The following is a 14,706-nucleotide window of genomic DNA, read 5'->3' on the forward strand; positions in this document are numbered from 1 at the left end:
AAAGAGTGGGTGGGGAAAGCAAAAGAAAACCATGTCATTAGTAAATACAAGAACGTCCTGTGTATTATTTTGAAACTATAGTTGTGTCTCCAGTTTTTAAATAGTGCCGTTCCAACATTCGACTCACCCACGGGTTTTGGAACATATGGGGTGCAGGATGTGCATGCAAAGCCCTCATCAGAAGCTTGTTCCACCTCATCCTCTGTATACAGACTCTCACAGACAGCATGGACCCATCTGCACAGGCACACAGAAATACATTGATACACACACACACTCCTCATAACAAATCGCACCGCAAATCAAAGATGTTATGGAATAATTCATGATGTGAAAAATACATAAATAATCCATTCCCTGCTTGTCTTCATTAGCTGCAGTCTCATGAATACCTCAGTTTCTTAGTGTGCGTGTGTAGTTCTAATGAGCAGCACCTACCGATCACAGTACTGACACTGCAGCAGCAGCTCCTCCTCCATGAAGTTCTCTCTGCATACTGGACAAGTAACGAGGCTGGCACAGGGGCCACAGTGGGTGTAGTTATTCTGCCACTCACAGTGGAAACCCGGCGTGTGGGAACCACACTGCACACAGCACACACACCTGCACAGAATGAGTGAAGCACTCTGTAACAAATATCCAGCTAATATACAAGATTTAAAAAAATACAGATGCTAATGTGAGTGGTGCAAAATACACTCTGTTGCTACAGAGGCAAGAGGCAAGAGGGATGGGCCTCTGCATTGCTAATGCAGGGCTGAGGCATGAGTGTTTTACATAATATGCAAATTTACATGTATTCATTTCCATTTGACCCCTTTCAAAGCTACAAGGCTAAATGATTCATTGTGCTCTTAAAGTTTACATTTTTCTTTACCATTTGCACTTCCAACCACCCTTGGGAACATTGTGCAGGGGTGGGTCCAAGCAGTAGGTGTGATAGCTGACATCACAGTCATCACACAGCAGCAGACGGGAGGGGTCTGAAGCCTTTCCACACACTTCACACACAATACATTCCAAACAGCGCCAGCCCTTATGGAGCATCGTCTTGGTGATCTACAGAAGACATCAGGTTAAATCTATCTGGATTGACAAAATATAGTGATGGAAGAAAAATAATCGAAAGACAGTGTTGTGCTTACTTTGCTGTTCACACAGTAAGGATGGTAACACTGGGCACACTGAGCACAAGCCAACAACTGACCCTCTGCACCCTTTCCAAAACTGCCACACACAACACACATATCCTAAAACAGAGGAGAGAAAGTGAGAGAGAGAGAGAAATAAATAAATAAAAGAAAGGAAACCAGAGTTGCATTTGAAAGTGACAACTGTACTTGTGCCACAGGGTAATTGCAACAATCTCACACTACAACAAGAGCTGTACCTGGAGCAGGACAAATTTATCAGTGTTTGAGAAAAGAACCACTGTGTTCTGCATGGTGTCATCTTCTTCATCTTCTTCCTCTTTACTTAGTCCAGTGTCTGCGGTCATGCTTAGCTGTGAACAACAAGATAAACCATTACAAACATATTGCCAAAATAAAAAATTATAATGACCACACTATAAAACTGAAAGAATACAAAAGAACACCAGCTCACCAAGAAAGCATCAATGCAGGAGGCCATGGCTTTCAGGCGTGACCTCCCACCACGCCCTCTCCCTCCACCACCCCCTCGAGGTCTACGCTTCCCAGGAAAACTATTGCTTCGCCCCTACAAGCGGAGGAACAATCATTTCAATGTCAAGTCCTGTTATGACATTTTAAAAACAAGAGCAAAATATCAGCTGTTCAAGCAAAAAATCCAGTCCAACTTGTACAAGGTGACCTCACCTGTTTGACCCGTGAGCGGCCAGGGGATCCTCTGCGTTTCACCTTCTCTCTGTCACTTCTGAGGGGTTCGAAGGGCAGCGAGTCATCAGTCTCAGTGAGCAGGTTATCCGTGTGTGAGCGGCCGGCGGGCACAAGGCCGAGCTCCATGGAGAGCTGAGGATCGGGTTCTCCTGGAGAGCCCAGAAAGCCACTGCTGCTCTCGTCTCCGTGGCTCATGTTGGACATCTCGTCCAGCAGCAAATCCGGCTTACACTCTCGCTCCTGCAGTTCACGCTTTATGTCCTCTTTCATTTGCTCATCAAACTCTTCATCCTCCTCCTCCTCAGAGTGAGGTAGTAACCTCCCCTCCATCTCCATAGAAGAGAGGGCCTCTTGTGTATCCACTGATAAAGACAGAGGAGAAGGAGACTGAGGGTCCTGGCATGGACTTCTTTCCTGCCGACTATCCATATGTTCCGTTTTGTCCACAGAGGCAGGAGAAGCTGATAACTTTGGTGGATCCTTACTAAATGGTTCTGTAATAGGCGTGCCATCAGAGCCATTGTTTAATAACTCGGATGACACCTCTTGCTTCTCCACCTCCATATGTTCAGCGTCCTGCTGTGACACCAGCGTTGCTTCTACTTTAGGGTTGTCAGACTGAGTCTCTGCTGTCAGGTCCTGGGAAAGGGTTGCTCGGGTCACCTGGCTGACTGCCTCTTCTACTCTCTCTTCATCAGCACGTAGACAAGAGGCCCTCTGTTCTTTTGTTGCACATTCTAGATTTGAGATTAAGGAATGCGTGGTTAACATTTATAAATCTATAATTAGTTACGGCAAACCATTATATCAAAAACAAAGTACTGCTTTGTGATCATTTTTTAAATATGTCAACAGTGTGTTGTGAGTTTACCTGTGGACTCAAGTGGAGCAGCGGGCGCCTCAGAAGTCAATTCTTCTGTTGCTACGCTTGGCTCGTCCTCCATGGTTTTCTCCCCAATGTCTGTTGTCTCAAATACTGCAGACTCCTCCCCTAAGATCAAAAGTAGTTAACTTTCAGAGGCACATCTCTGACATAAATTACATTACATTTATTTAGCTGACACTTTATCCAAAGTCACTTGAATAAGTGACTTCAACCATGTGCATACAACCCAAAAATCACAAAAATAATGCAAGAGCATCATCAAATATGCTTAAGTGCTACATTTAGAAATAATAACAGATAGAAAAAGAGCTTGGTTTTTATGGGTCACATTGTAGTCAACATAAACACGTTGCATTATTTTGCTAGTCCAACAAATCTCATGAATGGCATGTCTTGTGAGCTTTATCTTATCTCTGGAAACTTACCCAATTCCATGGGTGTCTCTTTTTCAGTCGTGGCTTCAGCCTGACCCATCTCTGGTGTGCCTTTCTGTGACACCTCTGATAAGTCTGTGTGCTCTTCTGTTACCATGTCTGCATCTGTTTGGATTGTCATCTCCACCAAATCCACGTTTCCTTCAGTCTCCTCAGACGCCTCTCTGGTTGTTATCTCTGCTGTAACGTATGGTTGAGTGACAGGCTGCTGCTGATCCTCCTTACAAAGCCGGCAAATGCACTTGGCTTCTGGAAGCTCCCCCGGTAAAGCACACTCGCTATGCACCCACCTAAAACAATAAAGAGATCATCAAGAAACATTTTATGACAATAATGAAGACAAGTCCACATATGATATCTACCTCCAATGAACACTATTATGCTTCTGCATCAAACTAACCTGTGGCACATGCTGCAGCACTGCAGAGTGACAGATGGGTTGGCAGCTTTGCTGCAAACGCCACACATAGAGCTGCGGTGACGCTGGCAGCCCTCACACACGGCGTAGTTGTCAAACCACTGGGCTGAACCTGGCAGGCTTAGACCACGAACACCACACTCTGTACATACACGACACCTCTGACAAAAGAGTGGGGTAAAATGTAAACCAAATGACCAAAGACTCAAGTTTCTGGGGTAAGGGCATCTATTTGTACTGAGGTGAAAGACAAATGTGACTTACTCTGCATTTCCATGGGTCAGATGGAAGAGAATCCATGGCTGGCTGGAGACAGAAGGTGTGGTAGCCCTTATCACAGGCATCGCATACCAACATTTTGGAGTCTTCTCCTGGTTGTCTATGAATATGAAGAATAAAGACATTAATCTTACAAACTAGAAATAAAGCTAAAGTTAAATAGGACACATCTTTAAAAAAACAGTGTAGATATAACGCAAAGCTTTCTGGCACTACATCTGATTTGCTAGTATAGCACGCAGTTTGACTCACCTGCAAGTCTGGCACACTTTACACTCCGGACATTGCCATCCTGCCCGCTGGATGGGCGTGGCACCAATCTCCAAACAGGCCGCATGATAATGTAGGCCGCAACCCGTACAGAACAGCAAGTCTGTGAGTTCCCCTGCTGAGTCACACACTGCACACCAAGCCTCCTCACCTGCTGTAAAAAAACATGACTGGGTATTTAAAAAAAATAGGATAACCACAACATCAGTAGCCAATAGCCACTTTTTAAAGGTGCATGGTGTTTTGTTAAACAAAGTAAGTATTTTTAAAAACTGAAAACATTTTAACTTTTTAGGAAAAAAAGATTACAAGTGATTGCTTTTTTTCCTACTTTTAAGCTATACAGGCAGCCGACATTTTATAACAAAGTGCATAAAAACATGCAGTCCACAGTCGATCAACCATAATCAGTTCGAACCACAGAAGTTGCTTTACAGCAATTCTGGAAAAATTTAAAGCTTTTGACTTGTTTGATGATATTTGCAGCTGGTCATCACTTTGTAATGTGTGCTGAGCGCAAGCTCGACTGTGAGCAAGCCCTGAGTAATGACAAAGATGTCTTGTTCTCTTACCCAACTCCTCTGCCTTGTCTATGTGCTCCGGACAGAGGAGGACCAACTGCTTCATAGACTGGAAGGATCCACTGGCCGCCGAGCAGGGGAAGTGGTAGAACCGTGAGCAGCCCTCAGCATGGCATCGAATGGTTGCACCCAGCCTTTTGCAGTATTCGCAAAGCTAAAATAAACAAATGGTAACTAAGATTTCTTGAAGCCTGTTTATCCCTGTGTTCTGACCCAATACCATAATCCAACTTTTGGAACAGTGCACTCACCCGCTGTGTCCCTGAGATAACGGCCTTATCCACGTTCTCCAGCTCCTCATTTTCCATTCGCTTCACTCCTTCCGACCACACCGCACACCAGTGATGAACCAAACAGCCCCCTGTTCATTAGAAAGCACATCAGTAATTCTAACCAAACTTCAATTCTACATCTGTTAGCTATATTTTTAGGGACCTATTATATAATTAATTTCTAAAAGTAAATATTTATTGTACATTATTGGAATGAGGGTTTCAGCAACCAAAACTCTGTCAAGAGTGACTAAACATTTTCATCGGTCGCGCCAGTGCACCTGGCATTTATAACATTGATGGACATAATGCGGAATCAAAGTTCACTAGCGCGAGTTCTACCAGGAAACTTTAGCCATAACCCTACACACTGTTAGCAACATATGCCGATGTAAGCAAGACAAGCAGACTGGCTTTTGAGTCAGTCACACTCTGGTGAGCCCAGATAAAATGCCAGAGCTGAAAGACCTGTCCGTGGGTTCCTGGTCAGCTAGTACAACAATTGAGAGAGAGTTGCATGTAAGACAAAGATGGTGTATTGGCATTGCTTTATCATTGTAAAGGACGCAAATGGAAACACATCCAACATGTTAACACTGAGCCCAACTTTTTATCCCCACTTTTTTCTAGCAGCCATTAGACACAAAAGCAGAAAGGGGTAAAATAAGATGACTATAGTAATTTGTATTTTAATTAGCATAAAGCCAAGATGGAATTAACTTTAACACTCCTGGTGGCACAAATTCTATTTTGAAGTATTCTATTTATTTAGTATTCCAATTTAATATCGTATGAGATGCTTTTCAGTTTAATAGCCTGTTGTGACCTGTTGCCTACTGAGAAAGTGATGGTATACAGTGTATTGCAGAAGCGTTTGGAATGTTCCTTTTAAATTCTTATAATGGAAATAGTTTACCTACGTTGCCTGTAGGCTCCAAGTCCACAGCAAAAGGATTTTGTCTTGTCTTTGACATGTGCTGTACTGTTTGTTCAAAATAAACAGACGGATCCTTATGTATTTTTGTTATTTTGTTCCCGCTGTACAGAACTTGCACACAACCCTGACAACCCTAAACTGGGTTATGAACTGAACCATGACGTCTTTGTATCATTACACTACTAGTTAGGAGTTTACTAATGTGTATGGGAACTAACAATAAAAAAGGTAAAGCTTAATATTTATTATTGTGGCACCAAAAGACACTGTAAAAAAAATTGGGGGGCACCTAAATGAGGAAGTTTGGCACACCAGTGCAACCAATGTAATAAAAAAAAATTAGTCTGGAGCCCTGGGAATGATAATAGTTTAAGGGTTTGAGTTCAACCTGAGTCGTCAAAGAGCGATCCCAGACAGGGGGAGTCAGAAAATCCAATGGAAGACAGATCATCATTCCCGGGCTGTGGCAGTGGGGAAGCTGATGGCTTGAGGTCCGGCCGCTCCAAAGATGGCCCAAAGTGTCTCAGTTCCCGCTGTCCATGCAGGCTCCGCTCCACACAGTTACAAAGCGCACAGGCTCGAACGCTCCCTCTGTACAGTCACAAACAAAATCGTTCGGAACAGGAATATAGAAGCAATTGCTGGTGTTAGATATTGGATATAAACCACAACAGTCTGGAGAATATAATTCATGTTCGGAAAGAAGCACTTACAGAGGTGTGCTGGACGAGGCTGCAGTAGTACCAGACACGTCCTCAGCAGCAGGAAGGGCTTTGGGCTCCTCCTCAGAGGAGACAAGCTGCTTTGAAGGGGCATTGTCATCAGCTAGAGAATAATATAAAAGGGGAAAAAGAAAGAATAAAAACCTCACTTCCAACAAGGTGAATAAATGACTTTATGTAACCCGTATTAATTTACCTGCTCACCTCTAATAAATCATGTTTTCAAATTTCTTTTGTGGGATTTTTTTTTTTTAAATAATCTTTTTTCTCCACCGTGTGCATTTCTCTTTCAGAGGAAAGCCACATTTTATATTATTCATCTTCATGCAGAATACATGTAATTACACATTTATTATGCATGACGCTGGGACATGAGGAAAACTTAAAAAAGAACACATTACCTGTTGGTTCAGAGTCATTCTCTTCGCAGTTTGATTTCTGCTCGTCCATCCCCCGTACTGATTTTGACCTCCTTGACAGAGATCTGCAATTTAAAAATATACATAGAATCAATTTATTCATCTTGAATTAGAGGTTGATAAGAGTCTCAACAATATACCGCTTTCAAGGTATAACATGGTATGAAAGTTGTTATCATACATGTACATTTTCTTCATGACACTATTGAAAGAAGTGCATTGGACGGAGAGTCTCCTCTTTATTTGTTACCTTCAAAAGGGAGACTATTCCCTTAAGGATCATTGTAACTAACTTTTTAACTTGTTAATTCATAGACATGATAGTTTTTATTGCTTTTATTTTCAACATTTTACTGTTTTTCTGCTTTATGTTGTTGATGTTATGTATCTTTCACTAATGGCTGATCTCTTTGCTATTTAACATTTTTATCTGTTTAACTGTTTTTTATTGCCATTTAGAACCTTTGACATTGCTGCTGGTTATCTGTTTTTATGGAATTTATCATATTACTGTGATTGCTATCATACATTATATATCCTTTTAGCCCAATAATCTGAATTCAGGTCGTTGCAGTCATTTTCCCTAAAATAAACAATGGTTTTGATGATAACAATACTGTAATACTGTGATACCGTGAAACCACAATATATTCTGGAACGGTTATCATACCATGAAAACATCATACCATTGCAACCCTAGAAATAGAATAGTTTTACAAAATGATTGAAAGTATGCAAACAACCTTTATCTGATAACCGGCTATGCAATAACATACAGATGTTATCACTGTCTAATGAATGGAGAGACTAAACCTGATAATGTAAATGAAAAAAAAATGGAAAAAAAAAATACTAAATGCATGAGATTTAGGTTCTCTGTAAGAAAATTAAATAAGTGTTAGATTGTGTATAGGTCCCCACTTAGCAAAAGAAAAAATACAATTTTCATTAGCAAACATATGTTTATCATCATTAAAAAAAAGTAATTACCAAAAAGCACCTTTCTTTGCCACAAAATACCACAAACTGTCCTCCGCATCCATCTAAAATCACTTTTCACATAAAGACTTACAACAAGCGATGCAAACAATCAAACATGGCTGTTATGTCTTCACTTTAAATGATTTCCTTGTGTTAATCTCACTAACGTTAGCACCAATGCAACGGAGCTTCCTCGCAAACTCATGAAAATAGCGCGAGGTTTACAGAAGACAGATCAATCGGAAACTGTTTCAACAATTCAAATGACCATTTACCAAAGAATGCATAATCCAAGTCGGTGAATCTGCTGCGTGGAAAAGCACGAAATGATAAAACTAAAATGGTGTTTTCCCAAATAAAACAACCATAAATCGGGATACACAAAGAAAACACAACTTCCGTGTGTGGAACTTCCTGTTGCAGCGGAGTGTCTTTCGTGCAGAACATTTGTCTTTCGCTTCATAGTTCCGCTGTGAGATTTACGCCATTTAACACAAATAATGTAAAATAAAAACTCAAGACTGGACTGGCTCAACATTTCATCATCCTCAGAGCCAATTAAAGCAATTCGTGTCATGTTTTTAACGTTTAAATGCTGCTCATGAACGACCCTTTATAAAGGAGCCGATCGGCTTCGTTTAGTGTGGTATAATGTACTTATGGTGCATCACAGCTTCACCAATATCTGTTCATATCATCGTGAATATCCAAATATCGGGAAACAATGGACGGAATCTTCAGTGGTACAATGCTGTGTTTCCTGATCTTATGGGCTCAAAAGACAATAAATGTGACAGTGACTTTGAAACATAGATCCAGCTCAATCACGCAGTGTTTTGTTAGTTACAAAACACAAAAAACTGTACCATCATATTCAGAAAATCATCCTATAAGATTACATGATCACACGCGCGTTTCGAAACATTTCCTTTTCATTCTTACTGAGGCAATAGGAAGCAGATCCCAGTCCGAGGACGGGTGCGCTTTTGCAGTGTTTATAACCCATAGGAACAGAACTAATCACAAATTCAGATCAAAATGCAATTAACTGTAATACCAAAGCAATTACAAAAAATATTCATCTTTGTCACTGTTATTTACGAGTGTTTTAAATGCCTGGCCAGTTTGACGTTAAAACCCAAACTCCCAAAATAAAACGCAACACACCTGCACTATTAACCTAACATACACAATAAATGGCGCTACATTAACACTCTGTTTAGCAAATGGCACCCAAAGCTATTAACGATAAAACACAACTGAGCTTGTGCACAAAATTAATTTCTCTACGAAGCGTTAAATCTTCGGTGGCAGCAACACCGGGCACTCTCTTTTCGACAACAAACTAACGTCAAATCCAAGTCACACAAAACCGAACTGTTGTTATATCAGAGTTAATGAGGATAGAAAATAGGCTTTGTTTCTAAAGTGAAGTTGGCAATGTCCAGAGCAAAAGTGATGACATGATGGCTAACGTTAAGTTAACGTCTTAACATCCTGCTAGCTTAGTTAACATTAAAAGTGTTAACGCCACAAATTAACTTTCGCTGTGAATGTGTTTGTTCTTGTTTTGTTATGTTAAGCCAACAGCAGCAGCTATTTGTTGCAGTGCCACGGTGAAAGCTATAGAGGTTTTATAGTTGAATAAATGCAAAGCTAAGCACTATTCCTCAATGTAAACACCGACTTCAAAGGGTTGGTTCTGTCCAGCAAGTAGCCGGGTCCGTGTTGCTGACGACAAGCTGATACGGAAAAGCTAACAACTACCAATGGTGACGTAGCAACAAAGTGTCCCGAACAGGCAAAACTACGAGAAATATACTCAATCACACGCACAGCAACATGTACTGCTAAAATATAAACCGACTACTCAGTTGACGGTACCTCGGACAAAGCAAACGTTTAACATATTTCAACCTAAAGTTAGCACCCAGGTAACACAGCGAGTTCTCCAGCAAGTAGACGGTCCCATCTGGTCGAAGCTAACGGCTAAATGTTACCGATAGCAGAGCTAACATTACCCGGTCTAAGGTCAGGGTTGATGTGTCTTTAGGTATGTCTGATGCAAGCAGTTAAAAAAGGCCATAATAAAAACAGCTCACCTCAAAAAAACAATATCGTCTCCTCATACATCAGCAAAATCCAAACAGCCACACAGCTTCCCAAAATGCTGATGGTCGCTTCATTTTATGTACCGGACTAACGCTACGGCTAGCCGGCTGGAGGGAGAGTGGGGGAAGTGCACCTCGGCGGAAGGCAGGCTGTGCGGTGCTGCTAGCTACGTAGCTTCTTAACTAGATGGATAATGCTATGGTTAGCTAGCTAACCAGCAACTTGAGCTTTGTGTCGAGTGGTCGGGGAACTATTAAGCACCGAGACAAGTCTTCAACCCGTCCCGACAAAGGCTCCACAGCTTCATGCTGTGAATAACTACCCAGCTATCTGGCTCCTTGCTTGTGTATTTAGCTGGAATGCTAACAGCAGCTAGCTTCTGCTCTGTTCTGGAATCTAGCTCGCGAGGTCGTTAAAGCTACTGCAAGTTTGCACAAAATAATGCATCCGAAAATTACAGCCCCAAACTTTGTTGACACGACTGTAAATATATTTTTTCTTTTAGTTTTAGTCCACTGCAAACATTCATCTACCTAAATTTGCAGCTCAACTTTGCATGGGTACCCTTGTGTGGGTCACTAGCATCGCTTCACTTCGCTGAACTGCGTTGCGTCTGCACACGGCTGTTCCGCCAAGTGGCTAGCAGCCGCTAGCCGTGCTAGCTAATAATAACTACGTCAAAATTAATTCATGCAAAAGGGTCAAGCACAAATTGTGTCTTATTACTAGATATACGCAAAACATGCTGCAGCTTTAGTGTAGCAATGAATAACTCTGTGTGGGGGTCATAATGTGGCACTCAGCACACGGTTTTAATGTGGAGAGCGCGGACCACTGAAATATGGTGGATATTAGATATTAGGTCATTAGATTTTCGGATCCAGGGAAGCCATTTTTCATTAGATTGTTTCGATTGTAGAGCCAAAGCTACTTTGACATGCCTGCGAATGAATGCATTTCTTCTGATGATTAATCAACCGCGATTTAATCGGTTTCGAAGAGGCTCATATTTCTTAGTGCAATTTAATTTTGTAATTAACATAACAAATGTGTTACTGTACACTTCATCGTGGTCGCTAATTACTTATTCCTCCTCTGTTTCTGTAGTGCTATGCATTGCGCATTTGGCTGGAGTGACTGAGGGCGACAGGGAGGAGTGACTGATTTTAAAGTGTCATGATCTGAAATAAACCTTGACCAAGTTTTAGCAGGTTCACTGATAATGACCCACATAAACCAGAACACCTGCTGTGCCCAAGCGATTTGTGGCTATTGTTTGATCTTATTACGAAGAGATATGTATTTACCATTCATCTTGGTTGTGTTTGAGTCCTGAGTGATTTTAATAATTTATTCAACCTTTATATATATATATATATATGTGTGTGTGTGTATGTATATGTATATATGTATATATATATATAGAGAGAGAGAGAGAGAGAGAGAGAGATATTAAAAATCTTTTTCAAGAGTGTCCTGACCAAGGCAGCATAGAAAAAAATCAAAACATGCAACTCCAAAACAAGCAATATAAAACACAAAAATGAAGTTACTGCAGGACTAAAAAGTACATCAATATAGGCCCATGCTATAAGTGAAGCATAAAAACAAGAAAAAATGAAAGAGCAGCTAAGATACTTCCTTACTTTGGCATATGGAAGATGACAAAGATGACAAGTCCTGCAGCAGTGCTTTGAAACAGCCTAGAGGAACCAATAAGTGCAGCTTTAAGTCCCTCTTGCAGAAGAATCCACATACAGGGAGCTGCATACATAGAGCTTGTTGTGACAAACTCAGTATGAATCCTAGGTATGAACAAAAACAAGTTCTGTGAACAGAGAGGATAGCCATTTTCAGTTTTTCTTTAATGTACACATATAAACATGCTGGAAGAAGACCAGAAATAAGAGAATGACAATGAAAAAGTCAACAAAGTTTTAAAGACAGCCACCCAACCTGAGCATATAGGATACAGTGATGAGTAAGGGACTTGTAATTTGTAATGAATGTCAATGCACCATGATAAGAGCATGCATACACTGGGAGGGTGCATTTATATATAATACATCTCCATAGTCAAACATAGTCAAAAAAGTAGCTGAGAGCAGTGTTAAATTAATGGATAATCAAAATAAAATTATTGAATACATCTTAATTGATACTATATTATGTTAGAAATGTTGAAAAAAATACTCAACTCCTTACAGGGGTTCTCACCTGATGCTGAATCAGTTGGCAATTCAGTGTCAGACCTTTGCATTTTAAATTATCGATTAATATTTGTTCATGTAATAGACTACATGTTCAGTTCTGGTCTTCAACTAAGAACAGCACTAATAATAATGTTTACTGTTGGTGAACATAATGCAGATTCTGTGGGGGTGGGAATGACAGGTGGGCCTTCTTTATCATAAGGTTTCCTTATCACTGTGAGAAAATCACAGTGGCATGGCACAAAAGTTGTTCCCAGTTCTTAAATTATGATTTTTAGTAACTGATTAATGGCCTGTTAACACTTTAAAATATGATCAAATATGTTGGATTTCCGGAAGAGGAGTTTAAAATAATACAAACAACCAGAGGCAGCACACACAGTAAAGCTTGGATGTCACTGGATTGATCCTGTGAACGCACACAAAATTACGTTGGGGAACAGTCCATCCCATTGTGAGAAGTCACGGGTTTGATCCACATCAACTACTGTATATCTACTGTTATGCACTAGAACAAAACTGTAGCTTACTAGATTTGTAGCTTACAAATCTGTTATATGTCTCAAATGTAAAGTTAATGGTAGTGATCACACAGGAATGCCTGACTATTCACTGTGTGCTCTGTAAGCAGTGAACAAGCATCTGCTGTAGATGGGTGGTCTGCAGCTGCCCCTGCACAGTGAAACAGCTCTGGTAATGCATATGAGGCATCAAGAGGCCTCAGGGCTGAGAAGAGCACAATGTTACAAGAATTCCTATCGACAGGATGAATGCAATTGTGTAATAAAGAATTGTCTTATAAATGTGACCTGCAATTAAAAGACAACTGATACACACCCAAAGGATCTAGTGTAAAACTTTAATTTTTCACATTATGCATGATGATGGTAAAGAGACCTTTTTTTTTAAACTAATGAAGGCTAAACAAGGAAACAGACAATGAGAAACATGGCAAGAAATGTCCCTCAAATTGCACAAATAATTGTTTTAAAAAAGTTACAAATGACCTGAATTTTAAAAAAATCAGAAAAAATTCTCCCTATATTGGTAATGCATATGATATATATATATCTCTCTCTCTCTCTCTTCCCTCTCTCTCTGTATAGATATATCTATATATATATAAATGTTTGGCACTTTGTTGGGTCATTTTCATGTCTTTTTTTAGTTATATTTAGTTAATTTTCTTGTTATTACAAATTTTTATTATTTCTTGCTGAGTTTTGGGCAGTGTCTTGTTAAGTAGCTCATCTCTTTCTCCCCGTGTTTTTGAGAGAAATCAAATCAATTTGCTCAGGTTTCAAAGGGTTAATTGCTAAAAAAAAAATCAAAGTGAATTGCCACTCAAGGTCTAGGTTTCAATCACATATGCAGATATAAACTCTATTGTCAATGATACAAAACATTTTGTCCCAATTTGTTCAGGTGTGATATACGATGTTCTTCGGTACACAGTTCTTTTCAAATGTATTAAAAACCCATAACAAACTCCCACTGATGCCTCTTTCTCCGTTATGTCTAAATATTGTCATAAAAGTTTTGTCATAATTATTTAAACCTGATGACACTGGTCTGTATTTTATAAACAGATGAATATTCTGATCAGGAAATGTGTGCTTCTCAGTGCCTGGATATGGGGTGTGCAGGTTTTAATTTTGAAAATAGGTTATTACTGGTCCCCTTGACAGGATTAGTTAACTCCCCATTCAGCTTTAGCAAGATTGGATTAGATTTTGGGGGGCTGAGACCAGTTGGAAGACAATGACTGATTGGCCAATAGATGTAAATAGAGGGTGGTATTAGGACACTGGGCTTTTCCTATTGGCCAGTCAACAGAGCCGGTGCTTTCCCATCTGCCTCCTGTATCTCAAGGATAATCCCCTTGAATACCTCCACAGATGTTTACAACAGAACATAAACCTGAGGGAGAGAATACAGTTCAGGTCCTCAGGGTTTTATTTGTTACAGTTATATACCTTAAAGATAATTGGGGGAAAAAAACAACGTAGGCTACTTTTATAGGATGCAGATTGTGATTATATTTTCTTAACATCCTGTATTCATCGTTTTGATAACATTGTGTCGAGCAAATCAATTCAACACTTGCGAGCTCTTTGGGCCCCTGGGCCTGTGCCTGGTGGGCCCATGCATGTGTACCAGGGCATTTGAGGAATTAAAATAAGTAAAATTCAAAGGTTTACTATCAGTTCCTCCACTAGGGGGTGTATAACCTTGTGCTACTTTCCTGACTATGGCCTTACACAGTATTATGAACCTTTGAGTGGTAGGTTTACAGGACAAAATAATTAGGTTAAATGTTTAT

The 14,706-nt window shown here is 40.2% G+C and overlaps 1 protein-coding gene across 5 annotated transcripts in view; it reads right to left on the reverse strand.

Moving 5' to 3' along the window:
* kmt2d (lysine (K)-specific methyltransferase 2D) overlaps positions 1-10,736 on the reverse strand; it is a 35,994-nt gene extending 25,258 nt beyond the window's left edge. For 3 of the 5 annotated variants that reach the window (XM_042491330.1, XM_042491332.1, XM_042491327.1), the window contains exons 1-18: positions 10,161-10,736; positions 7,060-7,142; positions 6,650-6,761; positions 6,325-6,527; positions 4,979-5,088; positions 4,719-4,881; positions 4,129-4,300; positions 3,862-3,976; positions 3,580-3,758; positions 3,171-3,469; positions 2,731-2,850; positions 1,839-2,596; positions 1,606-1,719; positions 1,391-1,504; positions 1,146-1,250; positions 878-1,059; positions 439-603; positions 128-237 (exon numbers count right to left, since the gene is read on the reverse strand). In XM_042491330.1, the coding sequence (XP_042347264.1) occupies positions 128-237; positions 439-603; positions 878-1,059; positions 1,146-1,250; positions 1,391-1,504; positions 1,606-1,719; positions 1,839-2,596; positions 2,731-2,850; positions 3,171-3,469; positions 3,580-3,758; positions 3,862-3,976; positions 4,129-4,300; positions 4,719-4,881; positions 4,979-5,088; positions 6,325-6,527; positions 6,650-6,761; positions 7,060-7,108 (3,070 nt within the window). In that variant the 5' untranslated portion in view covers positions 7,109-7,142; positions 10,161-10,736. Of the gene's footprint in view, positions 1-127; positions 238-438; positions 604-877; positions 1,060-1,145; positions 1,251-1,390; positions 1,505-1,605; positions 1,720-1,838; positions 2,597-2,730; positions 2,851-3,170; positions 3,470-3,579; positions 3,759-3,861; positions 3,977-4,128; positions 4,301-4,718; positions 4,882-4,978; positions 5,089-6,324; positions 6,528-6,649; positions 6,762-7,059; positions 7,143-8,333; positions 8,419-10,160 lie in introns of those variants that run through there. The other 2 variants (XM_042491331.1, XM_042491328.1) reach the window with 2 other exon arrangements.
* Between the last annotated feature and the right edge of the window lie 3,970 nt (positions 10,737-14,706).

This window comes from Plectropomus leopardus, chromosome 8 (genome assembly GCF_008729295.1).
Source record: "Plectropomus leopardus isolate mb chromosome 8, YSFRI_Pleo_2.0, whole genome shotgun sequence".
Classification (NCBI taxonomy): Eukaryota; Metazoa; Chordata; class Actinopteri; order Perciformes; family Serranidae; genus Plectropomus; species Plectropomus leopardus.